General features: G+C 46.8%; 1 protein-coding gene across 1 annotated transcript; it reads left to right on the top strand.

Annotated features, from left to right (window-relative positions):
- The first annotated feature begins 5,882 nt into the window (after window positions 1-5,882).
- LOC147748986 (uncharacterized) lies at window positions 5,883-19,560 on the top strand. The gene is made up of 2 exons (XM_086929336.1): window positions 5,883-6,681; window positions 19,040-19,560. The coding sequence occupies exons 1-2, from the start codon at window positions 5,883-5,885 to the stop codon at window positions 19,558-19,560; spliced, it is 1,320 nt and encodes a 439-aa protein (XP_086785462.1).
- Window positions 19,561-20,045: the final 485 nt, after the last annotated feature.

The following is a 20,045-nucleotide window of genomic DNA, read 5'->3' as shown; positions in this document are numbered from 1 at the left end:
CTCCGCAGTTGCTAGTGTGAATTAAGTTGTGGTGTGCACCAGAGATATCACTCCCCGACACGGTGTGGTAATCAAGAAACAGTCTGCGACACTTAAAATAAGTGCCGTCTCTCTGAGCACAACTAATTGGACGTAAAAACGTTCTGAAGAATTGTAATCAGACTTCAAAATGATATGTTTTCCATCATAGTTTATTCCATGTTTTATCCACAGGAAATTGTTCAAGTCATTTAGCGAATTGCTAGTTTGACGTCCTTAAACTTCCCAAAATATGCAAAAGAATCATTGAGGATTCACCCAATGCATTTCGGACTGATTAAAGTCCTTCATCAGGGGTAGTCTGAAAGTAATATAAACAAAAAAATATATGTAGGATCTTTCCAAGCGTCACATTGCACAAACACATTAAAAATCGGATGTCAAGTGATAACCAACATGTTGCATGGTGATGACTAATTCAGACAATATAACGTGTCAAATAAAATGAAGAATAACTTAAAGTCCCAAGATGGGAGAAATAGAACGGAATGATAAAACGCGACAGAATACTAAGAAAACAGTCAAAAGCAGTTTACACATACCGCGAAGAAGAATGTGCCATGAGTACACCGTATTTGTCCCAGGTCTTTTAAACGAGTGTTAACAGGTCGAAAACGTGATGATAGTGCAAGAAACAAGAATGTGTTAAAATGAGTGCCAAAGCCGTTGAGAGAAGGTTTCTAAACGAATAGCTATAAACTCGTGAAACAGACTGACAAATACACCCTAATCCAACGCTGTGTAAAGAGTGAAAGAAAAACGTAATTCGTGAATAAGAAGCGGGGTGTACCATGCATCAAAGTACGATTAGTTAAATGAAAGTGCTGACGAATAACAAACAGAACGTACTTTTAGGACCAAGATGAACAGCATGTCAACGCCGTTCAGCCATCATTGCACCGATGCGTGTATTAGCGTCATAGAAATAGTAAAGGTTCAAAGCAAGATAGAGTAGTGTCAACATAGAAAGAGGACAGAGTTGGTAGCGGCCATCTTGTAGTGGTATATGGTGAAAGACTAGAAAGTCACAAACGAATAAAGATGAATGAATGTTTCAGCAATGTAAAAAATAAGACAAAGTAAGAAAAATACAGTATATACAATCATGTGAGCCTAATGCATGCAACAAATATAAGAAATGCAGGTTAATCACAATATCATAAATAACACAGAAATTCCATCCGGTCATTTAAACCCCATGGTTTGGAAGACTGCAAAAATGTTATCCAATGGTTTTCTCTTTGCAAGACAAAGTTGGTGTTGTCCCTGTCATCGCTCTTAGACACTACTTCAACAGGAGCAAACCGTAGTTGGCTAATATTGTGTCTGAGTTCTTTAAAGTGAGCTGCTACGGATGATTTAAGATTTTGAGTCCTGATGTTACTTTTGTGCTTGTTAATTTGTGTTTTCAGCTTGCGTGAAGTTTTCCCCATGTAGATCCATCCACAGGGGCATTTCATTATGTACACCACGTTCTCTGTATCACATGTGGCATTGAGTTTAAGGTTGATGTCGGTACCTTTCATGGGATGTTTCATGACTGACCCCCTGATAAGATTGTTACAGTTTTTACAATTAAGACAGGGTTGGTTGCCTTTGTAAGTAGTGGAGGTTACTTGTTTAGGTTTGGTAATGATTTCTTTTAGGTTGTGACCTCTTTTGTAGGCGAATAATGGCGGACCTTGAAAAATGTGTTTAAAATCAGATTCAGTGTCTATGATTGGCCAATGTTTAAGTATGGATGCCTTATATGCTCTGGAGTTGACTGAGTATTTAGAAACCACCACAGGTCTTTTGGTGGTGTCCTTGTTTTTGAATGACAATGTCTCTTGACAACTCAGTTTGTCTCAAAGTTCTTTAGCATTTTTGAGAATGGTAGTCATCCTTGTACAGCATCATGGCTTTTAGAACATCCCGAAGTACCATACTGAACATGGACTGTGACATCCCCCCGGCATGTCCAACTGTGTACTGAAAGGTGCCAGTTGCAAAGAAGTGCAGTGCCGCCATCACCTTTGCTGTGGGTGTAATGGATCCTGGATAGGTTCTTTGTGGCTGCAGGTGAGGAGACAATTGGTCTACAAGCTCCATCAATCGACGTCGATCCAGCCGGAATTTCCTGATCACCTCCTCGTCAACCATATCCTCCAGCACAGTTTATGGGCGATGGACATTTGGAGCCCTCCTGTGTGGGAGGAGAAGAAATGGAGGTCAATTCACAAACAACGCATGGCATAGCAACTCAATCACATGTCATCCAACTCTACCAACTTGAAGATTGTTGTTGTCAATTGTCATATGTGTGACATCTCTGATTGTCACAACAACACGGAGTGCCGTATGAACAATGTGCAGCCACTAACAACATGATGTGTGTCAACATGTGCAATGCCACTTAGTCTAATGCCAACATGACTGCCAACAAGACATGTGTCATGACCCACATGTGTAGAAGCATCATGACAGACACACATGCACGTGCAAGCACACAAACGATAATGATACACACACACCATGTCATCATGCACCAATGACAACAACAATGGTGAGCATACAGACATTACATGCATGGTGACACTACAGGCTACACACATACACGGAATGCATGTGTACCCCCACCATTGTTATTACCACACATTAACCACACACAGACAACAGATGCAGAATGTGGGTACACAGCCGTGATGTACTGTGTAGATGTGACGAAGTAGAAACGTCTTGATTGAAATACCCGACGTCAACACGGCGACATGCACATGTGTTGCACATTGTGTGCACACCGATGGGCATAGTATGAACATACATGAAATAGAGCATGACATATGAAGGACCGCTATCACGCTCACAACCCTCATGACGCAAATGCAGACTACACACCACGGTGCAGCGTCAGAAAATATACAATCATTGGCGCCGCCATGGCGGTGCACTGCTTCCGCTACTTTCGAATGGGCTTACGCGTGCCGCGTTCCCTCTTCCCATTGGCTGCATGTGCATGTGCACGAGCCGTCACGGTCAGACATCGGCAACCGCATGTGCAAGCTTCTGGGACGGATGCTTCTTTTGCAACAATGTTCAATCACTGGCGCCACCATGGCGGTGCACTTATTCCGCGGGGGAGGTGCAGGCAACACATCCTTCAGATGATGTCAATGGACATGGCAGTTCATGACCCCCCTTACAGTCATATTGCATCATCCACCGTACACCGGCCGCCGTGCCAGGCCCCGTCCACGACCGCCGTGCCAGGACCGCCGTGCCAGGCCTGGTCCAGGACGACGGTGCCAAGCATGTCACCCACGGCCTGCACAGCCCCGTCCAGGACCGCTGTGCCAGGACCGCCGTGCCAGGCCCAGTCCAGGACGGCGGTGCCAAGCATGTCACCCACGGCCTGCACAGCCCCGTCCACGACCGCCGTGCCAGGAATGCCGTGCCAGGCCCGGTCCTGGACCGCCGTGCCAGGCATGTCACCCACCGACGGGTGTCAACTCGACTGGCACGGCGGTGGTTGCCATGGCCGGCACATTGGTCCTGGACCGTGCCTGGCACGGCGGTCGTGGACGGGGCTGTGCAGGCCGTGGGTGACATGCTTGGCACCGCCGTCCTGGACCGGGCCTGGCACGGCGGTCCTGGCACGGGGGTCGTGGACAGGGCCTGGCATGGCGGTTCTGGGCCAGGCTTGGCCGGCCGGTGTACGGTGGATGATGCAATGTGACTGTGAGGGGGGTCATGAACTGCCATGTCCATTGACATCATCTGAAGGATGTGTTGGCCTGCACCTCCCCCGCGGAATACGTGCACCGCCATGGTGGCGCCAGTGATTGAACATTGTTGCAAAAGAAGCATCCATCCCGGAAGCTTGCACATGCGGTTGCCGATGTCTGACCGTGACGGCCCGTGCACATGCAGCGAATGGGAAGAGGGAATGCGGGCCGCGTATGCTCAATCGAAAGTAGCGGAAGCAGTGCACCGCAACACCAGGGCCAGTCATTGGCCCTTTTACAAACACGCATCCAGGGGGGGACCAATTGCTGCCGACGTATGCCACTGACATGGGCTCAGGGCCCTATAAATGTGAACCAGTGCTGCCTGTGACCATCACCTCGACCTCCTGCTGCTGAGCTGACCACCGACTGCTGCCTGTGACCATCACCTCGACCTCCTGCTGCTGAGCTGACCACCGACTGCTGCCTGTGACCATCACCTCGACCTCCTGCTGCTGAGCTGACCGCCGACTGCTGCCTGTGACCATCACCTTGACCTCCTGCTGCTGAGCTGACCACCGACTGCTGCCTGTGACCATCACCTCGACCTCCTGCTGCTGAGCTGACCGCCGACTGCTGCCTGTGACCATCACCTCGACTTCCTGCTGCTGACCTGACCACCGACTGCTGCCTTAGTGCCACAGTCCAGGACCTTGCCATGCAGAGAGTGCGAGAGATGCGGTCTCGTCCCTTCACCGCCGCGGAACTAGATGTCCTCATGGGCGATGTGCTCAGCCACTACGAACAGCTGTATGGTGCACCCGGACAGGTGGCAAGTTCAGTGGTGTGCATGTCGTTGGCCCTGAGGTAGTGAGTGGCTCCTGTCTTCTGTCGGGCTGCCGGTGTGCTGTGGGACCTTAACATGTGTTGTGCTGGGCATGGCTGGATGTAGATACGTCCATGTACGTAGTATGTGCATGTCATACTGTCCACTGACGTTATCCTCTTGTCTCCCATCATGGTAGGTGAAGCTGCACCTTCGCAAGGCCGTGTGGAGGAGCATAGCACGTGATGTACGGGCAGTAGGGGTGTGCAATAGACGACACACACACTGCCACAAACGCTGGGACGACATTTCCAGGCTGAGCAAGAATGTAGCGGAGATGACACTGGGGATTATTCCAAGAACGCAACGTCTGGCCCGACGCTCCATGACCCCTCTCATGCACCGTATCATTGCTGTGACGCATCCTGACCTGTCCGACCGGCTGAGTGTGGATCAACAGCAAACTAGCGGTAAGCAGACTGTCTATGTATGTTACTTGGGAGTGCAATGCATGTATTGGTGCTCAGACACAGTAGTGACTTCTGTGGTGCGTAAGTATCGCAGCAATGGCATGTTGGTGCCATTGGCGGAGTGTAAGTTGACATCCAGGTCCGGCATGTTGACACACCACTTGTTTTCTACTTGAGTGTTGAAGCACATGCCGTAGAGGTCTGTGGTCCCATGGGGAGACATGTGTGCATTACTACATGCTCCTGCTCTGTCCGCATGCTGTACGTGTTTCACGGCCACCACCGGTAAAATCTTGTCAGGATGACTGGTGGGGGTGGGCCGTGTGCAGGATGATGGATAGATGTGTTCTGTGACCAATGGAATTAGGGCTTTCTTGTCCTTCTGTACGTGAGTGTGGCCATGACTTACACCTCTTTTCTGTGCATTTCAGCTTTGACAGAGGGCACTCAGCCACAGACGGCGGAGATGAGTGGTGGCAATGCATCCGGATCTAACTTCACGCACATGCAGACTGACACAGAAGAGCGCAGCCCCGGAGGGGGGGCAGGACCGTCCCTGAGGACTTTCATGTCGAGACACCATCGTCCTCATCTTCCGACAGTGTCGGGGAGTCAGCACTGTTGTCACAGACTGGGAGTGGGCAATCAACACCTGCGGTCGGGACACAGCACACAGGGCCCACACTGCCGCCACCTGTACCAAGTACAGCTCGTGCATGCAGAAGTAGGGGTAGCAGAGTGGGCTTCGGTACAGGCACCGCTGCCCCTGCCCCGGTGACCCAAAATGCACTTTGTGCTGAGGCTGTTGATCTGCTGCGACAGCTGTGTGTGGGTCAGACCAACATGATCAATGCTTTCCAAGACCACGATAGGAAGTTGGGGCAGGTGGTGGCATTCATGGAAGGGATGCATGGCGATGTTGCTGGTCTACACAGGACAGTTCAGTCATTGGCAAGCAGTGTGTCGTCTGCCATTGTACAGTCGCATGGACAGGGTGCTATATCGGTTCCCACATCTACACCACTGGATGTCTCAGGGGGGAGTGAATATTCAGACCAGGACTCTAATACAGGTTATTGCACTAGAAGCAGCCACAGACAGCACGTCAGGGCACGGAGGGCACATACACCATCCCCTAGGTCAGCAAAATCTGTTCACAAAGACAACGTCACATACACTGGAGTTCCCACACAGGATCCACAAGTGGTGGTGGGGGAAATGCCTTCACATGCTACACAGGCATCCCACACAAAAGGTACTCCCAAGGCAAGTGATACTCACAAGTCCATGGACACTCCCTTGCACAAGGTCAGTCCAAAGACGAAGACACCTCTGAAGAGCAGGGAGACTCCCAAGGACAGGGACAGTGCTAAGGAAGGGGCCACTCCCAAGGACAGGGCCAGTACTAAGGAAGGGGCCACTCCCAAGGGCAGGGACTGTACTAAAGAAGGGGCCACTCCCAAGGGCAGGGACAAGGACAGTCCTAAGACAAAGGCACCCCAAAAGAGCAGGGCCACTCCCAAGGACAGGGACACTACGAAGGAAGGGGCCACTCCCAAGGGCAGGGACACTACGAAGGAAGGGGCCACTCCCAAGGGCAGGGACAGTACTAAGGAAGAGGCCATTCCCAAGGGCAGGGACAGTACTAAGGAAGGGGCCACTCCCAAGGGCAGGGACAGTACTAAGGAAGGGGCCACTCCCAAGGGCAGGGACAGTACTAAGGAAGGGGCCACTCCCAAGGGCAGGGACAGTACTAAGGAAGGGGCCACTCCCAAGGGCAGGGACAAGGAGAGTCCAAAGACAAAGGCGCAGGGAGACTCCCAAGGACTGGGACACTATGAAGGAAGGGGCCACTCCCAAGGGCAGGGACACACACAGGGAGAAGTTGTGTTCTGGAGACAGGTACACCACAGACGACAAGTCTGCTGCCAAGAACAGGGCACCGTCCTGGGAACAAGGAAAGTACAGAGACAACACTCCTCCTACGGACAAGGCACATACAGGGGACAAGGCTTCTCTCATGGACACTGGCGCAAACAAGGACAGGCATACATCACCCCTGGCTGCACTGAGGCTGATGTTGTTGAAGGAACGGAAAACAGATGTCTCTGTGGCGGACTACCCCCATACCTCCACTCCCATCCTGGCACATCAGAAGCTGAGGAAGGAGTCACCTGTTGTTGCATCCCCATAGCACATGATGCTGAGTCCAAGCGGCAGGCACACAGCAAACGACAAGCAGGGTCTAGCACGTCCCCAGAGAGCAGAGCCCCAGCAGCAGACGCTCCACCTTTGGTGGGTGATGTTTTATTGGAGTCCGCACCACTTGCCAGTCCTGTCATGTCCAGGGTGCCCTCACATATCCCAAAAAAACATAGGCACACACCATTGACACATGACCACACCGATGTGGCTGCAGTCTAGCTATCCCCAGCTCCCAGAGCCACCCTGCCACCTGGCCCATAGAGCCCTGTGGCTCATCAATCCAGTGTTCTCTGTGGCGCATCTGAGGTTCATTCTCAGTTGTCAGATGGTGGCACTGTGTCTGTTGTCTGCTGTCATGCATCGTGTTGTGGCACTGTCTCTCCCGTTTCTGGTGCTGGCAGTGTGTCTGGGTCTATGGCTCATGTGTCAGTCACTAGAGCTGTCGCTGTGTGTCACACTCCTGGTTCTGGCGGTCTGTCTGGCTCGATGGCACATGTGTCAGTCACTAGAGCTGTGGCTGTGTTGCACACTCCTATGTCTGGTGCTGGCAGTGTGTCTAGGCCTATGGCTCATGTGTCAGTCACTAGAGCTGTCGCTGTGTGTCACACTCCTGGTTCTGGCGGTCTGTCTGGCTCGATGGCACATGTGTCAGTCACTAGAGCTGTGGCTGTGTCGCACACTCCTATGTCTGGTGCTGGCAGTGTGTCTGGGTCTATGGCTCATGTGTCAGTCACTACATCTGTGGCTGTGTGTCACACTCCTGGTTCTGGTGCTGGCAGTGTGTCTGGGTCTGCGGCTCATGTGTCAGTCACTAGGGCTGTGGCTGTGTCTCACACTCCAGTTTCTGGTGATACCAGTGTCTCAGGGGCAGGTACTTCAGGCAGTGCTCCGTGATGTGTGGTGTGTTTACCTTCACTCACATCTATTTGGAGTTGGTGTGTATAGTGTCCATGTAAAATACTTTGGCATTGTCCTTGTCCTTGTGAGGGGTACCTTGCACCACGTACTTGTGCGGCCTCTAATGTACCTGTTCTGTGCAATAGACTGTTGATGCACCTGGCCCCTCTCATGAGCTGCCTCTGATGTACCTGCTCTGTTGGCCACAATGCCCTGTTGCTGTTGTGATACTGCATTCTGCCCTCTCATGTGCTGCCTCTGATGTACCTGCTCTGTTGGCCACAATGCCCTGTTGCTGTTCTGATACTGCATTGTGCCCTCTCATGTGCTGCCTCTGCTCTGTTGGCCACAATGCCCTGTTGCTGTTCTGATACTGCATTGTGCCCTCTCATGTGCTGCCTCTGATGTACCTGCTCTGTTGGCCACAATGGCCATGCTCTAGCATACACTGTGATTATACCCTGATTATGTGTAATAAAGCAAGTCAATCGTCTGTGGTGATTTGTCGTAGTCATTCCTGCTTGTGTGCTGCAGTTGTGTATTTGTATTTGCTTCTATTCAGTGGGTTGTGAAACATGACACTCCCCCTCCCAACGTCACAACCCTTGCAGGTACTCCCCTTCAGACAGCGAATGGTTTGTAGCGTACCTGCGTCGTCGTCGATAGTGAGCCAAGACTTGGATGTGGTGGATGGCGAAGATTATCGGGTAAGCGTGTAGTGCTGGGTCCATGACGGCGAGCAGCTTGTGGTGGGTATCTCTGCTATGTATGGTATCGTCGCTGTTGGGAATCCGCAGTGTTCAGGCAGGTTGTTTTTCCGCAGCGGTTTTATGTGTATTTTCCGCCATCTTGATTTGGGGGATGGTCGTAGACGTCAGTCCGTACGGCGGAGTCTCTGGATTGGTTACGTCCGCCGCGTGGTCGGGTGTACTTGGGCGGCGGTGCGTGCTCTTCCGTCGCGGATGGAATTTTGACACTCTTTCCTATCCTGATATGGCGGACGGAGTCACCGCGGCAGCCGAACACAGAAACGGCTTTTTCTGCGTACTCCAGGGATGCGGACGCACTTCCGTCCGCCATCATAATGAGCCCCTTGAATCAGAGGTTTCCTTATAGACCCTGAGATCCTCTGTTACTATTTTTTCCCTTGTAGCTGCCGTATAATTGTCAGGATTGTGTGGGTTTGGCGCCCCCGGTCGTGGAGATCTCTCAGGCTGCAGCCATTTTCGTTGGCTGCTCGCCACGCCCCCCACAGGTTAGCATTTTTAAAGCTTCTGCCAGGTGGGAGCAGACATGCTTTCCCTCCCCTCCCTCCTGAAGGAAACGACTGTGTCCCGGGTGTGGGTTTATTGGGACACAGTTAGTAAAGCGGCCCTGGGAGATGGGGTCGCTGGGGCCTTTATAGACTCAGGGACGGGGGCCGCATCCATCTTTTGTTTACAAATGGGCCTATGAGTCTCCAGGCACATTAGTGGATCTGATAGAGGGGGGACACTTGCCCCCTCCCCTGTTTTTATTATTCACCCTGGGGGATGGGGTACCTGGGATCCATTAGTGGCTCAGGGATGGGGGTGGCCGCATGACCCCTACCTTGTATTTTTTATATGACCTTGGGAGATGGGGTCCCCAGGCCCTAATAGTGGATAAGGAAGTGGGGCCACATGTCCCCCTCCCATTAATTTAGCACCCCAAAGCTTTCCATACACAAATTAGGCAACACAGAGCACCTTTTTGTAAAGTTTTGTGAAGATTTGTCAAACGGTGCCTAAGTTATTAGCAAAGCAAAAAAAAGTATTTCCTATGGAAACGCAGACCTAACTGTAACTACCCAGTGGTGTCTGACACTTGGTAATATAGGAGAAGAGAGGAGAGGGAAAGAAATCAAATCAAAAACAGTGGCATTCATAAGGCAATAGAGCTGACGCAATAAAGCCAATGGCTGAAGTACTGCACTTGCATCTATGATTACATTTATAACGGGACAATGAGTAAGCCCCACACTCACCCTAAGAGAGAGGTGGAGGTAAGTTTAGAGAGGCTGATGAATGGAGGCTATCAGATTGTTTGCTGGTATACCTTTTCATGGGTGCACAGACAAAATATCGAAATTTAAATATCAATATACAATTATATCGAAGTTTAAATATCGAAAGGACATAATATAGAAGGTAAGTATTATCGACAGTTTTAATATCGATATTAGTAATATCGAAGTTTTAAATATCGATGTCAGTAATATCGATGTAAATAAGTTCAATGTTACTAATATCGATTTTTTAATAGTTTTTGTGTATATAATATTGTATTTATTATGTTTTTTAATATTTTTTAATGTCATTTAATTAACTTTTGTATTTTAGTACTGTAGCGGGTTGTGGGTTTATAGGGGAATAGGGTGGGAAGTAATTTAATTTGTTAAATTAATTATTAATTAGTAGGAATTATTAATTAATTTTAATTAATTGGTAATTATTTTTAATACATTTTGATTAATTGATTAATATGTTCTGTAGCGGGTTATGGGTTTATAGAGGAATAGGGTGGGAAGTAATTTAATTATGTTGAATTAATTATTAATTAGTAGTTAGTATTAATTAATTTTAAATAATTGGTAATTAAATTTAATTAATTGGTAATTCATTTTAATTAATTGATTAATTGATAACTATGTTCTGTAGCGGGTTGTGGGTTTATAGGGTAATAGGGTGGGAAGTAATTTAATTATGTAGAATTAATTATTAATTAGTAGGAATCATAAATTAATTTTAATTATTGGTAATTTATTTTAAAAAATTGGTAATTAATTTTAATTAATTCATTAATTGATAAATGTGTTCTGTTCCGGGTTGTGGGTTTATAGGGGAATATGGTGGGAAGTAATTTAAATGTAATTAAGTAATAATGTATTTAAATTAATTGTTTTGTTACTTATATAAATGTTAATTAATTATTATTTGGTAATTAAATATTATAAAATTGTATTTTTTAATATTTTCTTTTGGTTAAATATAATTTGCTAATCATGTTTTTAATAATTATGTATAGGAGTTGTAAATGGTTTATATTTATTCAATAGTTCATATTTTTATTATTTTAAAAAAAACGTTTCTCTATAAGTATGTTATTTTAACCCCTAAGCTATCCAACACTTTCCCTACTGTTGCACTCTCTGGAGTGGGAATAGTAATTGTTACCCCTACGCTATCCAACACTTTCCCTACAATTGCACTCTCTTGAGTTGGTATAGTAATTGCTACCCCTACGCTATCCAACACTTTCCCTACTGTTGCACTCTTTGGAGTTAGAATAGTAATTGTTACCCCTACGCTATCCACCACTTTCCTTACTGTTGCACTCTCCGGAGTTGGAATAGTAATTGTTACCCCTACGCTATCCCACACTTTCCCTACTGTTGCACTCTCTGGAGGGGGAATAGTAATTTTTACCCCTACGCTATCCCACACTTTCCCTACTGTTGCACTCTCTGGAGTGGGAATAGTAATTGTTACCCCTACGCTATCCAACACTTTCCCTACTGTTGCACTCTCTGGAGTGGGAATAGTAATTTTGACCCCGACGCTATCCTACACTTTCCCTACTGTTGCGCTCTTTGGAGTTGGAATAGTAATTTTAACCCTACGCCATCCAACACTTTCCCTACTGTTGCACTCTCTGGAGTGGGAATGGTAATTTTTACTCATACGCTATCTAAAATGTATTTAGTTTTTTTATTAGTTTTATGTTGTTAATAATTTTTATTAATATTATTGTTGTATGTATATAAATTTATTTGTAATTTATCACATTTGTATTTATGTATAAGTTATTAAAATAATTAATTTAGAGTTATTATTAATGACAAATATACTATGTATTATATCTTTATTAATATTAATTTTTATTACATTATTTATTAATTTTAAATATTATTATATATTTTTAAATATGTTATTACATTTATAAGTGTTATTTTGTTATTATTACATATTTACTTTATTAAAATAAAACGATATTTTACAAAAAACGATATTTTTGACATTCGATATTATTTTTTCGATATTTTAGTACTTACCTTGTTAAGGATAGGATCCCGATATTTTTGCCATCGATATTTTTGTTGCGATAATTTTGTATCTCGATATTTTTGTATTCGACATTTTGTCATAGATTCCTCTTGATGAATGTGTGACTACATAGGATACCCCCTCCTTCCAGCTAATGGAGCATTTGTTCCCTAGAGTCAGGGAGCCATTACTTCCTGTATTTTCAAGGTAGGAATCCTATATTTAGACAACTTTGCATGTCACACTGTCTTAGGGGCTGATTACGATGTCGGTCGGAAAGGTTCTGAACAGCATTCGGATTTTCCTAAACCTTTTCGGAACCTATGTTTCCCACCGAATTGGCAAAGTTTCCGACTGACCAATTACGATACAAGGAAACCGGTTGGGCTGCCCAACTTGGTTCTGATTGGCACTCGGAGTCGCTGAGTCATTGGAGTCCGAAACATACAGCTCTATAAACACTGTTACGACCGAGCGATTACTATGTCAGATTCTGACAGCCATTCCGTATCAGCATGCCCGACACAAAACAGCTGTTGGAATCTGACTCTGGGGGCCTGTAGCTGCCCCACAATCACCTGGAGGCTTCCATTTGGTGCCTGTGGGGGTACCCATGAGACCCTCCTGGAAAACCATGCACAGTATGGCAGACACCATGGGGTGCCTGCCACAGGGTGCATGGTTTTCCGCAACAGCCCCTTTTTTTAATGGGAGTATGTGTTGTCGGTCGGAACACAGGCTCCAATTTAAGTCAATGCGAGTTTGACCGAACGATGTTCGGAAGCCATGTAATTGGTCCATTGGACACGCTGAACCCGATTCGGTCAGACCCGATTCCGAAACCGAGTCGGTCGAAAGAGTTTCCGACCGACATCCTAATCAAGCCCTTAGTGTTATATGTAGAAGATAGAGATCCCCTCCTTTTTGGCCCTGGCAAATGGCCCTGACCGGTACTGGCATGTATGCAGGCAGAAACATGTTGGCATTATACAGATGGTTACATCATTGTAATGGTTCGCCATCCACAATTTTGTATGTATAGCTGAACCTCAGGTTCTCTTTACTAAAAGTATTACCCTGGGTTTACCTTAGGGTATTTTTAGTCTGCCTGGATCCCATCTTGTTTAGTAAGCTTTATTAAGAACTTCCACATAATGAAGCTGAGTGCGCCCTGGTAGTACCATCTTACCAGGGTAGAATGAGGTCGCCGATGAAGAAGCATGCCACAACTAGTGGATAAGGCTTCCACTTGACATGGTGGATGTCCATCCATGGCATTATTTTGCTTAAAGCAGCCACGGCCATCAGTGGCGTAGCTAAGGGGAGTAGTCTGCCCCGGGCAGCACTCTTTTTTGAGGGCAGCAGAAGTGAGCAAGTCGTGTCTGTCAACTACCATCATCCTGCGCAAATAAGTAGTCCGTCGCCCTCCCCTACCTCCCCCGGAACAAGTAATCCGCCGGTTTGTCCCCTTGCTCCTACCTGAACCGGGCGGCAAATTTAGGGGCTGCCCGAGGCGACAGTATGGCTAGCTATGCCACTGACCACCATACAAGTGGGAGAGGTTTCAGGGGAACTTTTCCACTCCAATGGCATGCAACTTCAAATTATGTGTTGCCGGAACCACTCTGGCCATGAGCTTGTGGAGGAAACTGATGGTTTGGCCGGTAGGGGCTTGTAGGGGCTTGAATGCTAATTAGAGCTGGACTTGCCTGGAAGGTGTTTTAGTGTGAGCGGGTCAGGCAACCAGCCACCTGAAGTTCTGCTTGCTGACATGAGCAGAGTTTGCTTGAAAGTAGTTTTCATCTGAAGAGAGGAGGAATTTATATATTTATTTATGTATGTAGGGGCATATTTACAATTACTGGCGCATCCCCGCAAATTAGCAAGGATGCGCCAGTAATTGTGCGCCATTCCTCCGCCACAGATGATGCGCTGCATTTACAATGCGGCGCACCATGGGGCAAAAACGGCACAGATGCGCCACGTATCTGTGCCGTAAAGGTGTCGCATTGCTGGAGTTGCGTCGCATGCGCGACGCAGCTCCAGCAATGCTCCTGGGGGGCCCATTCTACTAATGCTGCGTCAAGCCTAACGCCTGCTTCAAGCAGGCGCAGGGTTTTGACCTAGCATTGGCCTAAAAGTGACTGAGTGAAATCTTGTAGATTTCACTCAGCCACTTCTAGGAGGCGTTCCTGCGCAGGAACGCCCCCCCCTGTGCGGGAACGCCTCCTTAAGGCGCAGGGCTTTACAACGTGACGCATCTCCCAGATGCGTCATGTTGTAAATAGCCCGCACCATGGCGCATCTTTTGCGCCGCCGCTGCTTCACAAAAGTGACGCAACGGCGGGGCAAAAGAGGCGCAAGGGGCATGTAAATCTGCCCCTCAGTGTTTTATACAGCTCGTACAAGACCCAATTTTCAGGAAGGTCTTAGCTTCATTTTTGTTGAATACTGAAGTGGTCGCGATTCTTCTAATTGTCTTGTCAGCGTGGTGCCACCAGTGCTGGCCTGAGCTGGGCTTGGCTGGAAATGTGTACGTCATCCAATATCAAACATTGACAGGCTGCTTGGCATTGCTACAGTATCTTATTTTTTGGGAGGATGCCACAGTACCTGTCGGTTCTAGGGTTCTAGGACTATGCTTAACCCCACTGAAGCAAGGGGAACAACGACACAGAACAACAGATGGAGGAGGCAAGGACTCCCAAGTGTAGAAAAACACAAGTCAGTTGATGGAAAAGGAAACGAGCACCGCGTGTTCTTTTGGGAACCCGACCTCCCTCTATCACTGTTTCTCCCCTCGCCCCCTGAGAGACTTTTGATTAAAAAAAGAACGACGGACCACAGTGCCGCACATTCTTTTCCATAGGAAACAGTCGGCCTCGTAAACCTGCCCTGGGGTTTCTTTCCTTTCTCCTTTTAATGACAGCCAGAAACCCTCGGAGTTTGTAAAAGTCGAAGTTTCGCGAGAGGGCCGGGGCCCACGCCGTGACTTGGCCCACACTTGAAAAGGGAACAGCGGGGTGTTTCGGTAAAAAAAACAGGGTTCATCAAAAATTTATTAAAATCTTAATTAAATCCTGACCTGGGACACGGAGTAGTTTTCTTTGGCCAGACGAGGATCGAGAGAGGCGGGGAATGTGGCGTGGAACTGGAATGGGATAGAAAAGGGAGAGAGTCAAATATTTATGAGAAAGGGAATGAAATCTGAAAGACTGAGTGTGTGAAAGTGACAGAGAAAAAATAGCTGTACGAAAGAAAGAAAGTGAATGCACGTGTAAGAGAGTAGATGTAGGGAGAGAGAAGTGTGTGGGGAATAGAGCAAATGCATTGAGGAATAAAGAATTAGTGATTGCCAGAGGCAGAAAGCACCACAGTGAATACATGCATGTGACAAATAGAAAGTAATCGTGCAAGAAATATTGTAAAAGGATTTTGTGAAAAAGAGTAGATGCAGTTGCAGAAGAAACAAGCATTGGCAAAGCCAATAGGTCTGGCATTGGCTGACAGCCTTTTGATTTTGTCGATGCTATTTTTCTTTTGTCATCATTTTTGAACAACTTTATTGTTGGGGTAACTGTGAGGCCCTGGACAATGTAAAACAAGCATTACAGAGGCAGTAGGCCTCGCCTACACGAAGTATCGGTTTTGTGAATGTTTTTGACCATGTTTTACAGCAATGCAACTGCTGCGCAACATGGTTGAAAGTTCACAAAAGAAATATTGCTGGTTGCGTTATAGTTCTTTTTATTTACTGCCAGGAGCAAGGGCAGAACTGGAGCCAGCAACGAGTGAACGAGGGTGGCTGGGTCTATGGAGCCTTGTTTTATTAAAGTGGGTAGGAGCGCAGCACAAACAACAGAGGGAGGGCAGGTGACGGTACAAACAATGGTAGGGTGGGGGCGCAAAGCGGATGCGAAAGGAAACACTGACCGTGGATGGAGGGCAGTTGAGAGGGGCAGGATGGACCAAGGAGGGATAGCGGCTTGGGGGGGGTGGCACCATGACCGACAATGGAGGGACGGCTGGTGGAAGAGACATGGAGGAGGAAACATACACAAGTGAAACAGCTGAAAAAGACGCACTCTGGGAGGGTGCTTAATCAAAAATAAAAAAAGTAGCGCCTAAACAAACGAGCAGTGGAAGCCAACACATCAAGTTTTCGCTGACTACTTTATTCTGAACTGAGGTGCTCCCTCTGGAAGACTCACCCCACCGTCATCCTCTTCCTCGCGACAAAAAACATGGCTGGACCTCCTCTATTTGTGGGGATATTAAAAGTGTAGAACTGCCCACGACTGGCCACAGAAATGAACTACTAGAACACACAATGTCTGTGTGCAACTTGAGTATAAAGATGGGGCAGAAACTTCCAGTTGGTTTGCAAAAATTCCTGACCAGAAACCTAGGGTCCACAGCAATGGAGACCAGGATAATCCTTAGAACACTAGGTTTGGGGTAATGTCTGCTAGCTTCACTTTCCATGCTCATGACCAGTAGCCTGTGGGAATTGGACAAGTCTGCCAGGAGTGGCAGCCTGGGCCCTACATCAATGACAGAGCTGACCAGCTGCTCCAGAGGGGTGTTGAGGGTACCCTTCCACAACGAAGACACTTCTGTAAATGTGAGGACTTTGAAGGAGCCAACGTGAGGTGACTCAATGCCACCACTATGTCATCGGGAGAGATGTCTACCACTTGCAGTGCATGGAGCTTGTGGTCCCTGAAGTGTCCCCAGCACAGATGGCTGTACCAACAACTAAACTGGAAGGTTCCAAGGAAAACTCGGTGGAGCGAGTTCTGAAGCCAAGTATCTAACACAGACAATCATCCATGTACTGGAGGAAGCTGACCACTGTTGCTCTTGAAGTACAAGAAGAAACGTTGAAGAGACTGCACCAGCATGAAGGTATGGCAGCAGCGACCGACCCGGGTGGGCCCCTATCTTGTTTGGAGTGTGGCCTGTAACTGGGGCAGGAGAAGATCGCAAGACAGTCAGCACTTGGGTGATGTGACTCAGAAGCAGCCTCCTTTTTACTGTTACTGTCACTAATTACCTGATGGCTCAAAGAAAAAGCATTTGCAATGCAGTAGGTCTCGCATTTGCGAGAGTTTGACCCATTGGCATTGTAAATGTAAATGCCTTTTATTTATGTGTTTTGAAAACCTGAGAGCAGTGCGTAAACACACACTTTGTACTTATAGTACTAATTTATTTATTTAAGAGTTCTTGCTTACGAGAAGCAAGGCTGGCAGTAAAAGAGGCGGAGTCACTGCCAGCCTTGCTTCTCGTAAGCAACAACTGTAAGTACAAAGTGCGTACTTACGCACTGCTTGCAGGTTTTCAAAGCACATAAATAAAAGAAATTGTCATTTACAATGCCAATAGCTCAAACTCTTGCAAATGCGAGACCTATTGCATTGCACCAGTACACTAAACATCCAACAAGTCATCATTAGCATGTTTCTCCTACAGTGGGATTAACAAGCAGGTTAAATAATGAATTTCACATAAAATGTTGTAGGTGCAAGTAAAGAAAAATCTAGATCTGAATTTTAAAAAAGCAATTTGCTTACTAAATCCTCGTTAGGAGTCTCTTTTGGTGCCATTAGGCTGGTGGACACCTGGCAGCTTGATAGTTAGGCTGTTGTTTGCTTGAGGCTATATATTTTACTATTGTTTAGCATTGCAAGGGTTTGAATATGCCTAAAGAGTAATCATTTCAAAATTGTTCCAAACAAGGGACCCCAAAATATATCTTGTCCAGTGCACCACAGGTCCTTAGAATGGATCACTGACTAAATATCGAGGGACAAAATATAGACTACCCAAAATATACATTCCATAATATGGACAGACAAAATATCGAACTTCTATCTACAAACAGGTAAGTACCAAAATATCGAACCCAAAATATCGTTTATATATATATACTTCGTAAAAATATCGCATTTCTTAAAAATAATTTAAAATTAAAAAAATATTAAAAATAAATAGCTAAAATATACTTAAAATACTTTAATTACCTTAAAATTATTAAATAACTAATTTAACTTATAAAAAAAATATATACAACCATACCAGTGGACCTAGCTGATCTAGTAGGAATAAAGATTTCTCTAAACAATTCCTGCTGGGTGATTCTGTCAATCTACCGCCCACCCAACTCATCTCCACTTTTTAATGATTTATTTACACCTATTATATCAGATCTATGTACAAGGTACAAAAAAATTGTGATATTAGGAGATTTTAACTTGCATTGGGACAGCCCCCAATGGGACTTACCAACACGCCAACTGGACACCACCATGTCCGCTTTGAGTTTTAGTCAACTTGTGAAAGTACCCACACATATCAAGGGTCACACTCTTGACTTAGTATGGTCCACAGACCCAAATGTCCTTCTTAAGGATGTGGTTCCCTGCATCTGGACTGACCATTACCTAGTGACCTGTGAGGTAAACATAAAAGATCATTTAAAGCACCTACCCCGAGGTACTAGAAGGACCCGCAAATGGGCCGAGGTTGATTTAAAAAACCTGACCTCTGTGCTTCCGGAAATGACTTCTCTGACAAATTCTGATAGAAGCCTGGACGTAGAATATACAGTCCTAACTCAGAGCCTGAACACAGCTATTGATTACATAGCACCGGAAAAAACTCAGTCAATTAAGGGCCCTGGTAAAGAGGCTCCATGGTTTACCCCATCACTAAGGGAACAAAAAAGAAAGCTCCGAGCTCGGGAGAGAATCTGGAGGAAAACCAAGCAGGATACTGCAAGGAACCAATATAAAGACTCACTCCACCTGTACAAAAAACTTATTTCACAAGCCAAGGCGGAGTACTATGAGTCTCGCCTACAGAAGGCTAGAAATATCCAGAAGGAGACATTCCAAATCCTGTCGGAGCTGAGTAAAAAACAGGAGAACTCTGAGTCTCCCATAAACTCTAACACCTTTCAGGAATATTTTTTAGAAAAGGTAAAGACCATTATCCAGGACATCAAGAGTAGTGTGGTGAATTGTGACACTATACAGCCTGAGGTTCAGAATCCTATTCACTGCTCTTTAGTACAGTTCCCTGAGTTGGACGAGCTGAGTCTAGAGCAGCTAATGGGGAAAACTAAATCTGGTTCCCCAGCGGACCCATGTCCCCCGAGTATCTTCCGTGTGGCACGCCCGCTATTGGAGGCTCGGATCATCTCTCTCCTAAATAGGTCCCTAGAAACAGGGTATTTACCTGGTGACCTTAAGGAGGCGCGAGTTAGACCTCTGCTGAAGAAGCCAGGCGCGGATCCGGCTGTCCTGAAGAACTATAGGCCGATCTCCCGCCTTTCCTTGCTAAGGTCCTAGAGCAACATGTGCTGAAGTCTCTATCACTGTACCTCGAATCCCATGGCTTACTGCATGAGCGACAGGCAGGGTTTCGAGCGCACCACAGCACCGAGCTAGTGATGCTCTCGTTGTTGGACGAACTGAGAGGCATGGCTGACGGCAAAAGGCCGAGCGCCCTGATCTTACTAGATCTGTCAGCGGCGTTCGATACCGTCAGCCATGACCTGCTCCTGGGAAGGCTGGAGGCCTTTGGGATCAAAGGCTTGGCCCTCAAGTGGCTGCGATCCTTCCTTTTGGGAAGGACTCAGAGGATACAACTTGGGGAGTCAATATCTGAAGTGGGTCTCTTAGAGTGCGGAGTCCCACAGGGCTCCGCACTGTCCCCACTTCTGTTCAATCTTTACCTGCAGCCTTTGATTGCATCCCTGGCTGAGTTGGGCTGCAGAGTCTACAACTATGCTGACGATACTCAGCTAGTCCTGAGTATCGATAACACAGGGACA

The sequence above is a fragment of the Lissotriton vulgaris genome, chromosome 1_1 (assembly GCF_964263255.1).
Source record: "Lissotriton vulgaris chromosome 1_1, aLisVul1.2, whole genome shotgun sequence".
NCBI classification, from domain to species: domain Eukaryota; kingdom Metazoa; phylum Chordata; class Amphibia; order Caudata; family Salamandridae; genus Lissotriton; species Lissotriton vulgaris.
The sequence above is the reverse complement of the archived record's forward strand: the minus strand, read 5'-3'. Positions and strand labels throughout refer to the sequence as shown.

Coding starts and splice junctions, on each gene's coding strand:
- LOC147748986 (XM_086929336.1), top strand. CDS start 5,883: ATGATCAATGCTTTCCAAGACCACGATAGGAAGTTGGGGCAGGTGGTG. Junction 6,682..19,039: donor CATTCCCAAGGGCAGGGACA/GTACTAAGGAAG, acceptor TTATTTCACAAG/CCAAGGCGGAGTACTATGAG.